At 32.3% G+C, this 22500-nt stretch overlaps 2 protein-coding genes across 5 annotated transcripts in view; one reads left to right on the top strand and one right to left on the bottom strand.

Moving 5' to 3' along the window:
- LOC127062539 (uncharacterized) overlaps positions 1-22500 on the top strand; it is a 62993-nt gene that overhangs the window by 21593 nt on the left and 18900 nt on the right. For all 3 annotated transcript variants that reach the window (XM_050990972.1, XM_050990970.1, XM_050990971.1), the window contains exons 6-9: positions 497-750; positions 1899-2021; positions 3499-3756; positions 4386-4565. In XM_050990972.1, the coding sequence (XP_050846929.1) occupies positions 497-750; positions 1899-2021; positions 3499-3756; positions 4386-4565 (815 nt within the window). The remainder of the gene's footprint in view (positions 1-496; positions 751-1898; positions 2022-3498; positions 3757-4385; positions 4566-22500) is intronic.
- On the bottom strand, positions 11098-13506 carry LOC127062544 (uncharacterized). Of its 2 annotated transcripts, XM_050990986.1 has the most exons (5): positions 13355-13506; positions 12700-12932; positions 12258-12439; positions 11977-12143; positions 11098-11884 (listed from the first exon to the last, which is right to left on the bottom strand). In XM_050990986.1, the coding sequence occupies exons 2-5, from the start codon at positions 12926-12928 to the stop codon at positions 11683-11685; spliced, it is 780 nt and encodes a 259-aa protein (XP_050846943.1). In that variant the 5' UTR covers positions 12929-12932; positions 13355-13506; the 3' UTR covers positions 11098-11682. The 2 variants fall into 2 exon arrangements, with proteins under 2 accessions (XP_050846943.1, XP_050846942.1); XM_050990985.1 differs by lacking the exon at positions 13355-13506 and having other exon boundaries at positions 12700-13023.

Below are 22500 nucleotides of genomic sequence, written 5' to 3' on the forward strand. Positions count from 1 at the left end.
TATATATATATATATATATATTTTTTCCTTTAAACCGAATTTGAAATCGAGTTCTATCTACTTTCTCGTGTATCGTTGAAGAACCGAGATACGGTTCTCTTCGTGAAATGCAAATCTTATATCGTATCGTTTCGAGGATATACCGAGACCCTTTTAATTGACACGCTTTCATTGATGATAAGCATTCGAAATACTCTCGAGAATACGAAAACGATATCGAGAAGCGATTCGTTCGAATTCACTGCACGTTTGTCTGTTCGACGTATTCTAATTGTATTGATGAACTTAATTATTAGAAGTTAATAAGAAAAAAAAGAGAAAAAGCGAAGAAAAATAAAATGAAAAAAAGGAAAAAAATTAAAAATTAAGAAATAAAAAAAAGTTACTTTCATTTACTTTGTAACTCATTTCATTGCATTTTCTCATTCTCTCTCTCTCCTTTTCCTTATCGCGAAAATGACATTTGCGAAAATCATTTGCGAGTTCGTTGTTGAAGGTCTTCCATACCAGGACACGAGTATCTCGAAGCCGATTACGAGTGTGCACCTGGGTTTTACATGGTATCGACCGGAAGTCGATTGCTCTGCAGGAATCGTCAATGGATCGGACAAGTACCAAAATGTAAACTGAAACAAGGATCGGACGGTGTCTGTTCGGAAGTCTCATGCGAACATGTTTGTAAGGAAATCGACGGTAGAGCCGTATGTTCTTGTTACAACGGGTTTCGATTGGATGCTTACAAATGTATAGGTGAGTGATAAATTTTAATTCGATTCGTTCGTATCGTTTTTAATTGATTTAAAGAATCTCATTTAGAATTATATTATTCAAATAAATAATACGTAGTTATTTATTTACTTATTTGCGATCTGTTTTAAAATATAGAAACGACGACTTTGCTGAAATCATTTTTTTCTTTTTTGCGGTATCGATATTATTCGCCGATAAATCGTAATTCACGATATTAATCTCCTTGTCGACATATACGAGTACATACATAAATACATACCGCAAATTAAATCTAGATGCGGCCATTACTTTACGTTCCACACAATCGTCGGACATACATAATCTACATATACATATATGTAGATACATACATACGTACATATGTGTATATATATATATATATATTTTACATTTACTTGCAATTAAATTTTGCCGCGTTGAACAAACCGCACGAGTGCTTTCAATTAATTCCTCCTTTTTTCTCTCTTTTTGTTTTTATTTTTTATTATTACTATTATTATTATTATTATTATTATTATTATTATTATTATTATTATTATTATTACTTATCATCATCATCATCATCATCATCATCATCATCATCATCGTCATCATCATCATCATCATTATTATTATCATTATTATTACTATTCTTTTCTCTCTCCCTTTTTTTATATATATATTTTTTATTTGCAATACCCGCGGGTTTTTCGTCATGTTCTTTATAAATCTCAATATCATCGGAGTAAATAAAAGAGTCATTTGCGCACGAAATACAGCTTTCGGGCTAAAAAAAAAAATTGATCGAGTAAAAAAATTTTTACATCGAAACGCTTGAAATTGCGGATGAAGGGAGGGACAAAAAAGAATAAAAAAAAAAGAAGAAAGAAAAAAGAACAAAAAAATAAAAACCAAAGAAGAAAGAAGAAAACAAAAAGAGAAGGAAACGCAACAAACATGTTAAACAAAAGAGAAAAGAAAGGAAAAAGGAAAAAGAAAAAGAAAAAAAAAAAGTATAAACATTTAATTGCTTCGTGACAATATAACTGGTGTGTAAAATCACGTATATCCTGTCGTGTCCGTGGTTGCTCGATTTTTCTTTTTCTCTGTTTTCTCCTTTTCTTTCTCTCTCTCTCTTTCTCTCTTTTTTTTTTTCATCCCAACCGCAGACGTGAACGAATGCGAGGAGAACAACGGTGGCTGTGAGTACAAATGCGTGAACACTCCTGGATCTTTTCGATGCGAGTGTCCGAAGGGAATGAAACAGGGCGAGGACAGGTTCACGTGCATAGGTGAGCGATTTACGAGCAATCCCGAGTGTCGGAAGTGGTGCTGGGAATTCGATGCGCTTCGTCGGCTCTTTTCAATCAACGCGAACCACCGTGTGATTCTCTCGAATCACCATGGAAAAATCATTTTCAACGGCGGATTTATCAGGAAGATATTTTTTCTTGTTAATCTTTGACAAATGAAAAATATTTATAAATAACATTATAAATAAGATATATATATATAAACATATATATTTATAAATATTTATAAATTATTAAAAAAGAAATATATGTATATACGTATGGTAAAATTTAATATATGTACATACGTATGATAAAATTTAATATATGTATATACGTATGGTAAAAAAAAAAAGAAATTCAAAGTTTATAGTACTCATCGAGACGAATGAAAAATGTGTTGATTAACGTAGGTTTTATGTTTAACTTTTTCGATGTAAATTATTTTTTTATTGTTAATGAGCGTTTGATATCTTTAGCGAGTACTTTGGTGATATATTCAATTTTCATTATTACATTAGAAATAGTTTTTCTTTATTTTCATAATTAACTTTTGACGATCTTGAACTAGTGCGTTTCTACTATTTGTAATAGTATTTCTAGTGTGTTTCTATGTGTATCGAGTATTCAAAATAATCGGTCTTTTTTTTACCATCCTATATATACATATATATATATATATATATTTAATATATATATATTTATATTATATATATATTAAAAGAGAATAATAAATTAATAAAAGAATTTATTAATTCATACGAAAGAAGTGACGAGTCGATCATGAAGCAATCAAATTTTCTACAAAAAAATCCAATTTTCGGATCGATTAAATCGAACTCTTCTAATTCGATCGTACGCGCGTAAAAATATCCATCGATTAAAAATGATAATCTCATTTATCGTTTTCAATTTCCGTTAGGTCTATCCAACATTTTTTTTCTATTTCTTTTTTTTTCTCACGAATCAAAAAAAAAAAAAAAACCATCATTTCCTTCCCAGTGGATATAGAAATATCAGTATTCAAATTTAGATACTATTTTTCTATAATAAATAACATATTTTCCTCTCTTTTTCCGATATTTCGAAAATCTGTCGTATCATCTAATCGAACGGACAGTATAACGATCACAATTTTTATTTTCGGTGGACATAACGCGAACGTATTTTGGAAACATACGACTCAATTATTGATATTACATATATATATATATATTTTATTTTTTGTTCGATACACATATAATATTTTCATATATTTATATAAATAAAAAGAAGTAATGATTATTGAACCCGACAAAAATCGATTGAATAATTAAGGACCAATATAATAAATACGAATATAATAAATCATATCTTAAAATTGATTAGGTCAAAATGAAATCAGTACAAAATAATTTTATAAAAAAAGAACGATCGATTCCCATCGCCGAATAATAAAATGATTAAACCGAAATAACTAAAGATCGATGATATATAGACATCAACGAATGCTTGCTGAACAACGGTCACGGTCCCTGTCAGGACACGTGTCGAAACCTCGTAGGTGGTTACGAATGCTCTTGCGAGGGTATCCAGGACACGGTTCTGTCGGCCGATAACCACACGTGCCAGAACGCAGGTCCATGCAGTGTCAACAACGCCGGATGCTCTCACACTTGTCTCTCAACGATGGGTCGAGTGTTCTGCCTCTGTCCGGACGGCTTCATGCTCGAGGACGACTGGAAGACCTGTCAAGGTAAACCTCATCTCCCTTAAGGGTATACCACTCGCGTTTAATCGCGTTAATTGAATGTCGACGAGGAAATTTGCCTTTGGTACCTATAACAAATCCTGTTTAAATTGTACGCTTAAATCACCTATCTTGATTATTTACTTTCTTGAAGAATTTAATAAGATTAGATATTTTTCTTTGGAATTATCAATATGAAAAAAGGGGAAAGAGAAAGAGAGTATTCGTTTGACGTTAAATGGAATTACATGTGTTAACTTTTTTATATAAATTTAATATATTCTAAGATGTTTATATTTTAACGTTTAATATGTTACAAATGTTACAGTATTTGTTTAACGTTATGTGGAATTATGTATGTTAACTTCTTTATATAAATTTAACATGTTCTAAAATGTTTACAAATATATATATATATATATATATATATATATATTTACAATATACTATTATATAGATATAATATAATATATCATAAAGTATACCTTATAATAATATATTAATTTATGTTATAAGAGAAATAAAAATATTATTTATATTTATAATATATTACATTATATAATATAAATATATTTATCTATATAAACGTTAGTTGAAAGAACATTACGATCGGAATATTGATGTTTTTGTTTTAGACGTAGACGAATGCGCAGTACCCGACCTTCAAACGGAAGTGTGCCGTTATGGATGTATCAACACGCAAGGATCTTACAGATGCGCTGAACCGACAGAGCTAAAGGATCAACCGATAGCAGATAGCCTCTCCATCACCTGCCTGCCCGGATACGAGGTGTCCGCAGACGGTTCTTGCGTGGGTGAGTATCCGATCCTTACGATAAACCTATTGGACGTGTACTACTATCCAATTTTCTCTATCGTCTATACGATTAAATCGTTTATAAAGGTTACTTCTTATGTAATTATCGTTTGTTCCAAAGCGATATTTAAATTGATCATAATATTTTTAAATAAAAAAGAAATATAATTAAATTGTCCATGTATTTTTGTATTGTTAAATGAAGACATAATAACATAAACTTTTATATATATATATATATATATGTATATATTGTATATATAATTATACCTATATTTATATATTATTTGTATTGTTATTAGTATTTGAAAAAATAATAAGACAAGTTTATATATATATCAATATATTATTTATATATATTAATTATTATATATACATAATAATTTTCACATAAATTAATTAATTAATTTTATATAAATTTTATAGTCAATGATTAATATATACATTCGTCTTTGAAAAAAAATTAGGAAACGCTCATTCGTTCGAGAAGACCTTAGATATGTTTCTCGTTGATCGTTTCAGTTTCAAATTGCACTTTCTACCAATGCGGTGCGAAATTTCATAGAGCGTTGTAAGTGTAATACCGAAAGTTGCTCTCTGGTACGTTAACTACGGTAGCTCGTTAGCATGTTGTTTAGTTATTTACTCAGTTATTCCACGATATACAGGATTATACAGTTTAATGATAATAGATACCCCTAGGGAAGTTAAACTTTGTCCGCACGGACACAGTCAACCGATTTAGAACCATATAACTGTTAGCCATACGACTCTCTTTGCTATACATTTTGCAAAGTCGTTCCTTCTTTATTTACATTAATTAAAGAATAACGAATGGCTATTCATTATAAGTTGAGAATAATAATTATATCCATTTTTTTTGGTTTTTCCTTTCTTTTTTATTTTTTTCGTTTTTTTTTCATAGATATTTTTCTTCCTTTTTGTTTTTTAATTTATCTTTCAATATTATTATCAACAATGTTGGTGAAACATAATACAAATTAAAGTAGAAAAGATTATCTTGATCCGTTGATATTGCTGGGTTTCAGTGTTGTGTTTTCCCCTTAATTAACGTGATTGTAATTTTTCATTAATATCAATGGGATTAAATTTTATATCTCAAAACAAACAGGACGCAGAAAAAGAGTAAATATATTCGGCGTAAATTAAAAGGGATTTTTCACGTAACCACGCATTCTCCCCCGTATTTGTTTTACTCGGTTATTCGGAAGAGAGATAGACTAGGGGTGGGTGAGGGTGAGAGTGAGAAAGGGAAGGAGAGAGAAAGAGAGAGGAAGAGAAAAGGGGAGAAGAAAGAGAGAGAGAGATTTTTTTTGCTGTTTTTATTTTATCCTTTTTTTTTTTTATCGAAACCGCAAATATCACTTTTCGTTATTAAACGCGTAGCTGAAACTGATATAAATATGGTAATAGTCGAAAGCACTTGTCTGTACGTGTACGAGAGAAGCAATGTAATTTCAGGTTTAAAGCGTTCAGTTTTAAAAGCCGATGGACGGTGGATAAATTTCGAGCGAGTCGATGGCTACCGGGATAACAATTCCCCGTAGGGAGATGAAGGCCCCTAACGAAATTTCAGAGAGGGTCCTCGTCAAGCCCCGGTAACATCGTACGAGACGTAAATAATCGAATCAGCTCGAACATGGATCCACTTTGTGTAGAGGCCCGCGTAACTCCGTGTCGACTATCGACGGTGAATTACAATTGGTGCTATATGATCATCCTATCGTCTGATAACAGAAAAGTAAAAAAGAAAAAAGAAAAATTCAAAAAAAAGAAACAAGACGTTTGCAAATATCTTTAAATAATATTTCATTGGATAAGTAATTCGTAGGATCTTAATTTGACTTCGAACCAGACGTTTCGATTATTTTCGAATCTTCTCGGAAAGATTAAATAAACATATTCTATCGATCATTCTATCGAACGTCAGAATTATAAAGATTGAATTGAAAAAATTTCGATTAAGTTTTACTTGCTTAAATATCAATCTTCTCTTCTTCTTTCGCGACTTTTTTTTTATCGTAAAAATAACAAGCCTAGGAACATTCTTTTCTAAATGTTGAAGAATAATATCAATCGAAAAAATTTCGAGAAGAGAGTGATTGATTTTTAATCGATTTCTTTTGTGGAGATTTATCACTGTATTCGATTTTTATTTTTATCTATAATTTGTACTTTGTATTCCTCATATCATATGTACATACATATCATATGTACATATAATATATAATATAATATAATATATAAAATATAAAATATACAAAATAAAGAAAAAATATAAAATGAATATAAAATATATAAAATATATATGTAAATAATCGTCTAATAATACATATATATTCATCGATCTTTATTCGAAATCTTTCAACGATAGGAAATTTTCGTATGCTCGTAAAGCAACGTTACGACGTAGGTATAACGAGAACTCCGCGGGGATATGAAGGCACTAACGAGATTTTCCTAACGGCCTCGTCCGTACCTACGTAGATCATCCGTGTACTTAATCGAATTAGTTCACACGTGGATCCAGTACCCGCGGCATGACGACAGCATGCGTTAGTATCGCGTCTAAATCATTCTGTGCACTCACACGAACACGATAAAGGACTAGGCCCTTTCGAACAGAACCAATCGTAATTCGAGGATACAATTATCGAGGTTATTAAAGTGTCCAAGCATTCGTGCTGAAATTCGATTCATTTATGTCTCTCTCTCTCTCTCTTTCTCTCTCTCTCTCTCTCTCTCTCTCTCTCTCTCTCTCTCTCTCTCTCTCTCTCTCTCTCTCTCTCTCTGTCTGACTTAATTGACATCATACGTCATTGTCCTCTAAAATTTTCCACCAAAAATAAGATCACCGAGATGAGGTATAATTCGATCAACGTGTTTAAATGATAATTAGTAATTGAATTAAAATGATATTTAAGATACCATTATGAACATTATTTGTTTTGTAGTAACATTATTTGTAAAAATGTAGGTTAATCAAATAAGCTTGGCATTATTTTTGGATAAACTTTTCCGACGAATTCGAACGATTGATTATAATAATTTGTAGAAGTGTTAAATGTATTAATTATCACTTGGCGTAATTGAAATTTTACTTCCTCGTAACTTTATAAATTATCGTTATGAAATTCAGAATTAATTGACATCGTATGTTATTTTCCTCTGAAATATCCGATCAAAAATGAGATCACTGAAGTGAGGAATAATTCGATTAACGTGTTTGAATAATAATTAGGAAATTGAATTAAAATGATATTTAAGATGCAGTCATAAATAACATTGCTTTGTAAAAGTGTAAATTAATTGAGCAAAGATGAAATTATTTTGGGGGAAACTTTTCAGATGAATTCGGACAATTGATTATAATAATTTATTGAAATAATTAATATATTAATTATCACATAGTGTAATTAAAACTTCACTTGTCAGTAACTGGATGAATTATCATTATTGAATTCTTCGACCGTAATAACAATTATCGATGTTATCAGAGTATTCTGCATTGATGCTGAAGTCCGATCCATTTATGTTTCTGTCTGACTTAACTGACATCGTACGCCATTATTCTTTGAAATTTTCGATCGGAAATAAGATCACTGAGATGAGATATAATTCGATTAACGTGTTCGAATAATAATTAGTAATTGAATTAAAATGATATTTAAAATACAATCATAAATATTATTGTTTCGTAAAAATATAAATTAATTGAATGACGATATGTTTATTCGTAGATGAAAATTTGTCCAATGTATTAGAACAATTGATTACAATAATGCATAAAAATATTTAATATATTAATTATCGTATGGTAAAATTGAAATTTCACTTTGTCCTACTAACTTAATGAATTATCATCATCAAATTCTTCGTTCGCGCATAACTAATTAATTACTTAAACTAACGTGCACTGATAACGGAATGGTTCACTCGGACCTCGTTACTCGGTACATGTTGGAATATCTCCACTAAAGTCTAATTCGATTTCGGAGTACGATCTAATTGCGTTGAGAATCCGACAAGTGTATCGAAGTTACGGTCTATTCTTCGAAGATACTCACGTCGATGTTGTGCGATCGTTCTAATTATCTCGTGTAATTCGCTATATTCAATTAAGTTTTGCGAAGAATTTTCCTCATAGTGTATAGTTAAAAATCCACGTTGAATGATTAAAAATCATCGTTTCATTAAAAATTAATTTTCAAATGTAGAACGTAACTACGTCTTCTAGGAAGAAGATTAAAAAATGAGACAGGGACAGACAGAGAGAGAGAGAGAGAGAGAGAGAGAGAGAGAGAGAGAGAGAGAGAGAGAAGAAAAAAAAAGAAATAAACAGTGACCAGTAGAAGAAGTACGAAAAGCCGTTGGGAGATTTTAAGCCGAGCATAGCGTTGGAAAAACTCACGCGAGTTCACGAAAAATTGTCGGAGCGTGACTCCACGTATATTTACCGTATAAATTTAGGAAGACTCTTTTCTCTCTCATTTCATTGCGTCGGCACGGGCCAAACAAAGGGAGTACACGATTCGAAGGATGTATAAAAAATTTTTCTCACTCTGTTATTCGAACGGGAAATTTATTTTCTTTTCTTTTTTCTTTTCGAGAGTGCGAAGATTCTATTTATTCTGTCCTTGTCTGTTTCATTTCATTCTCTCTCTCTTTCTCTCTCTCTCTCTCTTTATCTCTCTAATCTCATTTCTCTTTTTCTTCGCGGTAGAACTTCGATCTGGAATCTTGACTCGTAACCCCTCGAGGACGATACCTATATTACTGGTCTCTATGGTTTTTCATGATAGAAAAAAGATAAAACAAGAGAAAGAAAGAGATAGATAGATAGATAGAGATAGAGAGCGAGAGAGAGAAAGAGAAAGAGAGAGAGAGAGAAAGTATCTCTTTCTCTTCTTTTCCTTCTTTTCTTTTCTTTTTTTTTTTCCTTCCTTCGTTCTCATATCCCGCGAGGAGCAGCGGACCATCTTAACTGTATTCTCGCGAGCTCCCCAAAGTATTATACACCAGGTGTTCCTGAAAAAGATGATCTCTTCAACAAAAGATGGAATACAAATAGACCTATTAACTTAATTATCAGAGGATGATTTACAACCGCTCGACTGGCTCGCTCTAAAGTGTAATTAAAGAAATTAATCCTCCTCGATTACAGAAAATGGTAATTTTAATTCGTTTAGTTTGTCAGTTTAAAAGGAGGAGCGTTAGGGGTAGGGCGGAGGTGCGAAGGAGGAGGAGGTTGCTGAAAGAGGATCTCACTTTTACTTTAGCTGATAATTTGCCATCTGAGAAATTATCAGGTAAATCTTTTTTTCTCTTTCCCGAATCGTTTTTGTTTGAGGCAAAAATATTTTTTTTCCATTTTTCTTTTTTCTTTTTTTTTTCTTCTTTCTTCCGAAATAGTACAAGACATTCCCATATGCACTTACGCAGAATATTTAAACTCTCGCGGTTCCGTCCATATACATATGTATATATGTACGTATATATTATGTACGTATATTTATGTATATACAGTGAGTGTAAAAAGTATTCGTACAGCAGCGAATTTGAACAAAAATTTTGTACAACTTTGTTTTTTACGAAAAAATATTAACAAAAAAGATATGTATATATACATATTTTTATAAAAAAGATCTGAATCGAATGTTTTTAACAAATAACTATGTATTTATATTTGTTATGGAGATGTAAACAAATTTTCAGAAATTAGCAGATAATGTACGCGTCATAATTATTCATACATTTCTACGTTTACGACAAAAACTATACATTTCAATAGATAAACGTAACAAAAAAAAAAGAAACAATTTATTTACGACCATGCGAATCATTCAATTTCTTTCACAATTTTTGTTTAGTATTTTAGATAATAAACATACTATGAAAATATGTAATCATTTCAGAGATAATCGGTACAATTGACGTCTAATCTTTGAACTTCAACCTTTTTTCTTTTGATGATAGAAAAAACAGTAAAGATAATAACGGAGTAGTAAATAATAAAAACGAATCGCTCTCGCACGAAATTATGCAATAGTTTTTATCAAAATCATTTACATAATCTAATCTATTCTACCTTGATTTCAAATCAAGATTTTCATGTAAACATGAAATTAAAAGAAACGTTTAGTAATAAATCAATGAACAAACAAAAATGATTGTTAAAATGATAAAGGAATACGTCCGATTTATAAATGTTGAAAATAAAAATAGTTTGATTTTATGTTATAAAAAGACAGACAGATAGAGAGAAAGAGAGAGAGAGAGAGAGAGAGAGAGAGAGAGAGAGAGAAAGAGAGAGAGAAAGAAAGATAGAAAGAAGAATAAAGAGATTAGTCGCTTAAAAAGATCGCCGACGATGACTGAATTTGCACGCATGTTAGTGAATGGACACGTCGATGGAGGGAAAGCAAGAGAAGAACAAAAAGGGAAGAATGAACGACTGAATTCTAATGATTCCCCTTCTAGTAACTTCTAATAATAATTTGTATGCATTCTAGACTTTGCAACAAGTTTTTATTTTTTCTTGCAATGACATTGTACAAGAAACATTATTTTTACACAAGTAAAATAATTTTCATGTGGGATATCCTTAATTCGATTAACATTTTATATGAAATATAATAGATAACAATTGATATCTAGGCTATATTATAGCTATTTGCTCTATACACACATATATATATATGTATGTATATGTATATGTATATACGTATTTTAATTATTGAAAACATTTGACTTTCAAATGAAATTGAGTGCTGAGAACTACTAAGTACGATTTAAAATGTATACTCAAAAAATTTCTCGCATTTTATTAAGGCCTGTAAATAAATAATTAAAATTTCAAATGCAAAAGACGAAGATAGGTATTTGATTTGATAACGGGTCATGCAACATTAAGCCAATCAATTTTAATTACTTGTACTTTCCTTTCTTTTTTCTTTTCGTTTCCTTGAATTCATTTCATGCGTTTAATGATCGAATTGCTTACGGTTTCTCTTGACGTTTAAACGTTTGCATTTTTAATACTTTCATACATATACGACTGTCAATACGAGCGAAAGAAAACAGATGATGATACTTTAATACAATCTTCTTCCCATCACTTGCATTGCTTTAAATTTAATACCAGGAAATACTTCCTTTCCTTGCTCGTCTAATATCTGATCGTAATCTCTAGATAAAATAACTTCGAATCCGCAACGAGCAGCTGATTTTTGAGAAATCGTGGAACTAAATGGTGTCGACGTCATGGGAATCTTATACTCGCGGCCAATCTTTTCCCTAGGTAGTAGAAAAATTATTATTATTATTATTATTTTCTCAGTACTAATTGTATTAATAACCGATATAAGAAAGTATAAGTGTTTTCTCACCTTACACTTAAAATGTGCGCACCAAGATTATGTCCACGATAAGAAGATTGAACGATTAGGCCTAAAGCAAACAAGTGTTTGTCCGTGTTGTAATAGTCGTAAACTTTTGCCTCTTTGTACAATTCTAGTGCAGGAGCAACTAGGTTTTTAGCCGCAGATGGTTGCATCTAGGAAAAGAATAAGTAATCGTATTTACAACTTTTTTTAACAAGTCCTTTTTATCACAAGTACAATGTATAATAATAACAAAGAACGTATCAAACTACGTTTTATTTAGCTACCTTATATTTATCGATTTTTCTATCGTCGTTTTTATTTTCATAGCCCAGTATATTTCCTCCCGCTATTTCGGGTTTACCTCCTTTTGGATCATCGACGAAAGCACCGACTGACAAGCCTTGCTTTAAAATAATTTTCCATATATTTCGAAGATCTTTTATGCCCACTGGGTCATCTTTTAATTCTGTAAACGATTATTCGATTATTAGAATAGAAACATAGATATATCGAGATATTTTTTCAAATTGTTATCTCATTCTGATATCATATCGAGATATTTTTCCAAGATAATTGTATAAGTCCATAACAAATATGTGATAGAAAGATAAGAATAATTAATGATAAAATGGAAATAAGAAAGATTAAGTCATAAGAAGATCAAAATATAGCCAATAGATCAATGAATACATTTTATGAATAATTGATACTGACGCAACTACTTACTGATACTGACGCAACAAGGCTCGTCATTCACGAAATGAGTAGTGAAATGATCAAGCATATCTTCGTATCTATCCTCTGGTATTTCTTGTATAACAATTTTCACGGGTTTCGATACACCACCAATAGTTTTGAATCCATCTACCGTCTTCCAAATTTTAATCGGTCCAGGTGTTCGTATCGGAGGCAAACTTATCTCCTCGTTCCCACTCTCATCGACACCACGATTCATACTTCTATTTGTTCACAAAATTATGCGTAAAAAGAAAAAATTCAAGCGCATGTATCGTGTTCGCGTGACTGACGATAAATGTGTTTTACTTGGTTACACAACTGTCTTTATAAAGGATGGATTCTCATGCAAGCGATTAATTATAGAAAATTGTATACTCAGCTTATTCTATCTCTTCATACTCGTAAACGATTACGTATTAGTTTTCTAAAACTTTCGATTCGATAAACTTTTGGCATTGCTTTGTGATTATTTTTCTATTTTTCGAATAAAACATTATTAATTTACGAATAATTAGATCATAATAATTTATCTTTTCCGCTTTTAAGTTTTTATCTTTTCCGCTTTTAAGTTTTTATCTTTTCCGCTTTTAAATATTTATTTTCAAACACAAATTTTATTTATAAATTATTCAATCATACTTACTTCTTAGCTTAAGATTTCGTTGGAAAATTTGTTCTAATCGATTTTACTCGGAGAATTTTCTTTCATTCGTTAGTTCGCGCGTCGTCACGAATACGGTAGTAATAAAACCATTCGCGGAAGAGTCGTGCATTTTAAACTCGTTTATAGTTACGTAAGCGAACAATAACAAAAGGTTCGTGTATTCTAAATTACTTGCAATTTTTCTAAGTAGCTAATTGTCCATTATTTTTCAACTAAGTATATATCTATCTCGTTGACAACATGAATATAAGTTTTGATCAGCTTTGATCTTACTTATTTAAAAAGACTATTTGGTGATAACATCGATAGAATGAATCTTACATAATAATACCACTCCTACGCTAATGATTATAAATATGTATGTGTATATATGTGTTCCATGATTCATCGATTTTTCAACGACCCGCACTTTAAAGTGAAATACGAAGCAACTCTGCTGTAAATGCGTTTTTGTCGTATCACTCTGGATTAAGGACCTCGACAAACACACGCTAACACATACATCCTTCCAAATACACACCATTACACGTGCAGCACAGGTGCACGCGCGCAGGCACATAAACACACACACACACACGCATAGATATACACAGAGAGAAAGAGGGTTTGTTCGAATAAATTCGTTCGTTCATCGATCGTACCCCCAGATTTTCGAAGCTTTTTCGTAACGTCGTTTCTAAAGGCAACGTTGACATCAATATTTAAACGAAAGTTTCGGCGCAATTAATCGTTGGAAATTTTCACGAAATATCGTTTAATTCAAAGAACGGTAATAATACATATTTACTTAAGAGAAACTCGGATATTAGTATGGTATGAACATAGTTTTGACGCATTAAATTATCGAAATGGAATGTTCCTGTCAAAAACAGATGCGAACTTGGTGGTCTCTTTTACATACATACATACATACATACATACATACATATATATACTTGCGTACATACATACGTATATATTATATATGTATAATATATATATATATATATATATATATATATATATATATATATATGGGTTATATGATAGTATGTAGTTTCGATAACTTTCGAAACGAGTATCGTTACCCGTCAAATCGATTTTCCTTTTTCGAAGTATGCGTTAGAAGAACTTACCCGAGGGAAGTTCGTAAAGCGTATCGAACTTTCTCCTCGGAAATTCATTCGCCGCGGAATTCTGCGTTTTCCAGTCGTGCAAGGATCGACGACTTTCAAAATGAGAAGAAACTTGATCGTCTACCTTTTAACGACTTATCGTTTCAACTCTCATACCTCATGATACTTGAAACATATGGGATTGGACGATGTATGATACGACGTCATTTTAATCGAATTGATTTATATTCCAACGATCGAAATTCATTATTTCAATCAATATCGAATAAATCACTTCATTTATTCTATTAGGACATAATTATACGTTTGTGGGTTTTCTGAACAAATGAATAATAATGATTTGTATGTTTATGAGTAACATTTATGATAGATAGATACGTATGTATATATGTATATATATACCACTTACAATATGGCGTATAAAGTATAATACTACATAAGCACGTTTCGGGACTAACAAAGAACAAATTTATGGAGCAGGAAATGGGATTATCAGTCATGCGTTTTTGGATTTCAGCGGAGTAAGCAATATCGATAGAGAGGGAGAGAGAGAGAGAGAGAGAGAAAGAGAGAGAGAGAGAGAGAGAGAGAGCAGAGAAACCAGTAAAGCTTGGCCTTTTTCGAGAATCGATGCTCCACATCGAATCTTCGTTCTCTGATAAATACATATAACAAGGAAGGGAGTATCTTTTAGGAATACAAAGCGAACGCGTTTCATGTATATCTAAAAAGATTTGGCCTCTTGAAGTCTTTTTATATGTAATCGCATTTTTCTTTAGTATTTATATGACTTTTCCTTCTTGTTCTTCAATTTTCGTTCAAATACATACACATACACACATACAATACATGTTTGTGTGTGTGTTAGTAAAAATATCCTTTATGTATTCTTTTCTTTCATCTTTTTCTCTCTTCGTTTGTTTGTTTTTTTTTCCTTTTCTTTATCATTCTCTTTTCCATTCTTCCATATTATTATTTATATCAAAATAAAAATATAAAATAATACATCTCTAACGTCATATATATATATATGTGTGTGTGTGTGTATGTACATACATAGTCATGTCTCTAATAACGCAAAAAGAATTAGCGAAGTTTTTATAAAAACGAATAGAGATGTCCTTTGTCTTTTGCAAAATATTCGTCAATATTGTTTTGGTCTTTTTCGTTCGTTCGTCGTCGTCGTCGTCGTCGTCGTCGTCGTTATTCTCGTCGTTGTCGTCACGATACGCGTAACGATCGTCGTACTTCTACTCGTCGTTGTTGCTACGATGCGTTTTTCCTCTTCTTTCTCTTCTCTTCTCTTCTCTACCGTCTCTCTTTCTCTCTCTCTTTCCTCTCTCTTTCTGCTTTAGGAGAAAAAGTAAGTCCGAAGAAAAGACGAGAAAAAAGAAAAAAAAAGAAAAAAGAAAAATTCGAAGAGATGAAGAGAGAAAAAGAAAGAAAGAAAGAGAGAGAAAGAGAGAGAGAGAGAGAGAGAGAGAGTAAAGAAATTTTACGCGATGAGAGAAAGGGAGAGAGAGAGAGAGAAAGAGAGAGAAACGTGGTACCGGAGAACGAACGTCCTCAAAAGAGCTTCTTTCAGGACTAACCCGATTTTCGGCTGACAAAGAACCGCTTGCTTCGTAAAAAACGTCCCAACGAATCTTTCCTACCTACTCTCTCTTTTTTTTGCCCCCCTCTGGTCTTTCGGGAAAAACTCGAGTGTTTTGTATTTTTTTTTCTTTTTCTTATTTTTCTTTTCTTTTCTTCGTTTTTTCGAGTTTCTCATGCTTTTTAACGTGCCAACGAATTTCTTCCTTCTTCTTTTTCTTTCTCTTTCTCTCCCTATTTTATTTTTACTTCTCCTTTCTTCTTCTTATTCTTCTTCTTCTTTTTCTTTTGCTTTCTATTTTTCTTCTTCTTTACGTTCTTTAGGTATTTAATGTGCCGAACTCTTTCCATTGGGTATATACTATGAAAACGTAAACGAATGAACATACGAGTGCATGCGTAAACGTACGAGAGATAAAGATAAAGATAAATAGATACATAGATAGATAGATAGATAGATATAGAGAGAGAGAGAAAGAAAGAACTAGCAACGACGTGAGTGAGATGAAAAATTTATCGTCGAGATTTCGAGACGATTGAACGAAATTTATCGTCGTCTCTATTAACTCACGCGAACGTGTCATTTTTATATATAAAGAAAAAAAAAGAGAAAAAGAAATGAAGAAAAAAATAGGAAAATATCATACAAGAGTAAAATTAATCTTATATCTTCCTCCTTCTCATTTTCTCTCTCTCTCTCTCTCTCTCTCCCTCTTTTTTTTATATCTCTACGTTTCTTCAATCACATTACTCTCGGTCTCCTTTCGTTCGATCGAATTGACGAGGAATGAAGAAACGAGGGAAGATCGACGCGAATGGATGTTATAGATGTGCCTTCCAATTCAAAATCCTCGTTACTCCACTCGACTCGGGGAAGCTTTAAACCTTCCGACAGGGATCGATAGAAGTTCTCTGCTCTGTACGAAGGATGGTCCATGTAACGTTCTCTCTCTCTCTCTCTCTCTCTCTCTCTCTCTCTCTCTCTCTCTGTCTATCTCGCTCGCATACTCTATCGTACACATAGTACACGCGAACACGTTACCAGACGTCTCTCGGCTCTTGATTAATTAGATGTGTAAGAAGCTTCGAGGGATATTAACTTCCCAGTGGGCTTTCCAGAAGCTTAGACCCAAGACAAGCCGACACTTTGATGAAAGCCGTCACCGTACGTTTCGGCAGCCGATCTCTTCCTAAAAGAATATAAATCTTCCCTCGTTTTCCTTAAAGAATTTTCAGTAGCGCTTTTCCTTTCTACGCATTTTCTTTTCTCTTCTCTTCTTCTTTTTTGCCTTTTCCCTTGGAAAATTTATGGTTTCTCGATGTGCGGGAATAGGAAAAAAAAAAATAACAACAACAACAACAAATAAAGAAGAAGAGAGATAGACCTCTATTTCGTATTTACCATTCTTCAATTTTTATCTTACTTTTTCTTGTTTCTCTTTTCTTTTTGTTTTTGTTTATCGTTTTTTCTTTCTTTACTTGTTCATCTGTTTTCTATGATAATTCTCGTTCGAATATAATGAATAATAATGAATGTGATAATTTATATCGATCGCTTCTTTCTTTATTTGTTGTTTCTTTCCTTGTTTTCTCTTTGTAAAAATTGTTAAAAGTTCGGTTAGATAAGATTTTCCTTACGTATTCTTGCTTCACGTTCATCCGTTTAATTATTCTACCTTTCCTTCTTTTTCTTTTTTTTTTGAATCACACGTTGTGAGACAAGACGTCGCAATAAAATAACGTGAGAAAAAGAGAGAAAGACAGAGAGACAGAGAGAGAGAGAGAGAAAGAGAGAGAGGAAGATAAACAGATAGGCGACATACAGGAAAATGCTTTTCTAATCAGCGAATACCACCTAAAAGAGAGAGAGAGAGAGAGAGAGAGAGAGAGAGAATAAGAGAGATGCATTCTCGTCTTTAATATTTACCGTCTAGACGGTTAACGTCATTCCCGACAACAAGAACGAGAAGCTTTTACGGGAGATGAAAGAACCTCATTCGGGTTGATGACGACTCTCTTTGTATCTCTCTCTCTCTTTCTCTCTCTCTCTTTCCCCGTCTGCTCTGTATCTATCTCTATTTCTCGTATTAACGTGTTCAAGATCGCACGTTTCTGCCATTTTGAATTCTCACTCGATGTCTTCCTGTCACGTCTTGCTGTCGAGAAACTCGGATAAGTTTGACATCAAAAGCTGCGACTTCTACCCGATCGTCATAGTCATCGAATTTTCCTAACTTCTGAGAAGTTCATATGAAATTCGTATGATTTCATATCATACGTGTCGCTTCTTTTTTGTTTTTGTTTTATTTATCTTTTTGTTTTTGTATCTTTTTTTTCTTCTTGTATTCTATAGGTTGAAAGCGCGACAGACAAATAGCAATATATGTAGGGAAAATTATTGTCGGTATTTCCTTTTCCTTTTCCCTTCTTTTTTTTTTTTTTTTGACTCAGAAACAATGGAAGGATGAGTGTGTGTGTGTGTGTGTGTGTGTGTGAGAGAGAGAGAGAGAGAGAGAGAGAAAGGAAGGGAGGGAGAAAAGGAATAAAAAATATTCGTTCGCACGAGATAAAAGGTCCTAGCTTGCGTGTATTTTTAGGGACTCGCCAGAGGACGAATTGTTTTAACGGTGAAATCCTTGTTTTCTTTTTATCTCTCCCCGAGTCTCTCGAGGATCAACACCCGAGTGATGCTCGATTCGCTGGAGAAACAATACTGTAAAAAAATAAGAGAGGCAAGGGAAAGGAAAGAGAGAGAGAGAGAGAGAGAGAGAGAGAGAGATAAAGAAAAAAAATCTATTGCATTAGTATATATAGTAAGTGTAACACAGACCGAAGAATTTGTTGTACTGCAAGTAAGTTGGAAATTTGTGTGAAGAGGAAAACTTTAACTATTTTGAGAAATATAATAATTACAATAAGAAATGTAGGATTAAATGTAGATAAAAATGAAAAAAATAAATGAAAAAATGTTGTTCTACGACTGTGTGATGTGTATTAAATAATTGAAGATAATTGAAAAGAAGAGAGACGGAAAAAGGGAAGGGTTAATGTAATAATCGCAAAAGTAAATTAGAGTGAAGTTAAGATAAAAGAAAAATACATAAATAAATAAATTTTATTATTCTACGACAATGTGGTGTGTATTAAATAATTGCAGAATAAAAAAGGAAGAGTGAGAGATAGGGAGAGAGAGAGAGAGGGAGAGAGAGAGAGAGGGAGAAAGAGAGCAGGAAAAGAGTTTTCTGAACAAATAAAATGATTACAATAAGAACTTCAAAGTTAAATTAAGCTATAAAAAGAATAAGAAAATTTCATTATTCTATGACAACGTACTGTGTATTAAATAATTACAGAACAATAAAAAAAGAAAGGGAAAGAGAGAAAGTCGGAGAAACTTAAGAACTATCTTAAGAAATAAAATGATAGAAAATTTAGAGTTATATTGAGATAAAACAAAAAAAAGAAAAAGAAAAAAGGGAGAAGAAAAATACAAAAATAAATAAATAAATTTCATTGCTCTACGACAATTTGCTGTGTCAATAAAAAAGAAATAAAGATGAAGAGGGAAAAAGGGAAGAGTCGTAGCTATCTTGAGGAATAAGATGATTACTATAGAAAATTTGAAGTTAAATTAAAGCTATATAAAAAGAAAATTTCTTTATTCCACGACAATGAACTGTATATTAAATAATTATAGAACAAAGAAAAAGAGAGAAACAAAGAGAGAGAGAAAGGGAGAAAGGACTCCTTTAAAAATTTAAAAAGTTAAAGGGTAGAAGAACCGTTAAAAGCTATTGTCCCTCGCAAGGGACACTAGCTTGTACAGTATAATCTCCTTTAACGCACCCGACGGAGTAGTTGAACTTTTTCTTTTCCTCGAATAAGCGACTCGTACTATAGCAGTCATGTGCTTCTATATATACCATACATTTGAACGACAACGACAACGACAACGACAACGACAACGACGACGACGACGACGACGACGAGGACGATGAGGACGAGGGTAAAAGCTCTCGGCGAAAATTTAAACGTCCCCGAGAAACTCGTTAAACTAATAAGAATCCGCCGCTTAAGCCAACGGGTCCAGTTTGTTCGACGACGAAGAATAATTACGTTGCTCTCGCGACAACACGAAACAACCAGCCGGTTTCTCTTCCGCTCTAATTACGCAACAATTACGTTGGCTAATTAGACGACGATGCGTTCACGACGACGTCCCTCTCACCGACTCGGTGGAACAATTTATTTGAAAAATGACAGTCACTGGATCTTCCTCTCTCTCTCTTTCTGGTCTCTCTGTTTCTCTTTCTCTTTTTCTCTCTCTTTCTGTCCTTCTTTCACCCTCATTCTCCTTCTCCCTTTCTCTCTTTTACCCGTTCAATTCGTTCCACATTTATCGTCTCTTATTATATCATGAATGCGGGCTAATTAACGGTATGACTGCATAGTAAACAAGCTCTATACAAGTCCAACCTAGAAAGAAGAAATATTTTCTTACGTTTATAGACGGTATATAGACGGTAATGTATAAGTACGTACTCGTAAAGAAAAATATGATAATAAAGTAGAATGCCGGTCTCGATCTTTTTCGTGGTTTTCGGTGTTCACGCGTATGTAAGTGTTTACGTTACATATATCTCTTTACTTTGTATAAATATATCGACTTTTTTCTTTCTTTTCTTTCCTTTTTTTTTTTTTTTAGTGGTACTCCTTCGATAAAAATACTTCGATATAAACGCACATCGATCTGTTTTCAACGTTCGTTCCTACGTGATAGAAATAAAAAAAAAAAGAAAAAAAAATATGAGTAAATAAATAAAACAAATATACGTTATAATCGCAGACATCGTAGAATGTTTGTTTATCTAATAAAATAAAATTTATATTTTTGATTTAGAATGTCATACGATTTAAACGCTTTCACAACCTGTCAGAAATAATCTATTATGTTTTACGCGATTGTCCAAGGAAAAAAGAATCAAAGGTTTAGATATTACGTTCGCGTGTCCATGATCCGATTAACTAACTCTCTAACAAGTAGGTACACCCAGAGCAATCTCGTCTACCGTGTATATATTTTATTTAAATATACAGTTAGAATTGACGTCGTTATTCGAAATTTCGATGGAACGTATTTAATTATTATTGAATTTCGCGCTTACGCTGTTACGCGTGATAAATTTTGTAAAAGGATTAGAAATATATCAAGTTAATTGGAACGACGTATCCACGTTCATAATAAATAATCATAATCTCTCACGGATTATCTTTGATCGATCTCGTCCATCCAGTTGCGTTTATACATACCATTTGTAGATACATAACGAATGTTTATATATATATACATGTTATATATATATATATACATACATATATTATTTTATGCAATATAATACATGATTTAAATCATGTTTGAATCATGATTTCTATAATATACCATGTAAACAATAACAATAAGACATTAATAAGTAAAATGATATCATCGCAATTGATTATCATACGAACTAAAAGTAGGTATCATTTGAAAATGCGTTCCTATCAAAAACCACAATGACAACAACAATAATAAAATTATAGTATAATTTATAATTTTCATAATTATGCTTACAATTGCTATTATCAAAAACAAAAAAAAAAAATAGAAGAAAGAATAAAAAAGAAAAGAAAAGAAACATTGAAACAGATATAAGTGATCGTAATTGTTATTATTATACATTGCATATGTAGATATATTTCCTACACACACACAGATTGTATATGATGGCATTGAGAGTACTTATTAAAAGTGTAATTGAAAATCTTGTATGAGAACACCCTAGTTTCCATAGGGACATCGTTAGCGCAAAAAATACTTTTTATTATGTACATGGTATGTACTATTATGTATGTAGTTATACATATATACATCATACATACACACACATATACATATATACACACATATATATACGAACTCTCTCTCTGTTTTTTTTCTCTCTCTCTCTTTTTCTCTAAACATACGTATGTAGATATATATTATTGAGCGTTTGCAGGCACGTGTATGGGCGTTTATACACGCGTCATACGTCCGTGATGAGTTCGTCGTGAAAGCGACGGAAGTCGAGTACTCTCTGGACATCATTGAAAGTGCTCGAGGCAATCGCAATCCGGCCGACCCTTGTGCGTCTATTTCGGTCAATTTAACGCCATCGCGTGGACAATTGAAGCGGCGAGACGGTGTCGGTGGTGTAAAAGAATACGAGATCAGCCGCGAGGCTATCGTTACGTGTCCTTTTCAAAGTATCCCTCTAATCATTTCATTCTCTCTCTCTCTCTCTCTCTCTCCCTCTCTGTCTGTCTCTTTCTCTTCCTATATCTATATATGTGTATAGATCTGTATATTTATGTTCATATATTTATATATATGTATATAAA

The sequence above is a fragment of the Vespula vulgaris genome, chromosome 3, assembly GCF_905475345.1.
Source record: "Vespula vulgaris chromosome 3, iyVesVulg1.1, whole genome shotgun sequence".
In the NCBI taxonomy this organism is placed as follows: Eukaryota; Metazoa; Arthropoda; class Insecta; order Hymenoptera; family Vespidae; genus Vespula; species Vespula vulgaris.

What these genes read in the sequence shown, in the direction of transcription:
- LOC127062544 (XM_050990986.1), bottom strand. Translation starts at nt 12,928, where the DNA reads ATGAATCGTGGTGTCGATGAGAGTGGGAACGAGGAGATAAGTTTGCCT. An exon ending in GCCTTGTTGCGTCAGTATCA is followed by an intron (nt 12,440 to 12,699) that starts GTAAGTAGTTGC and finishes AATCGTTTACAG; the next exon opens with AATTAAAAGATGACCCAGTG. An exon ending in GAAAAATCGATAAATATAAG is followed by an intron (nt 12,144 to 12,257) that starts GTAGCTAAATAA and finishes TTCTTTTCCTAG; the next exon opens with ATGCAACCATCTGCGGCTAA.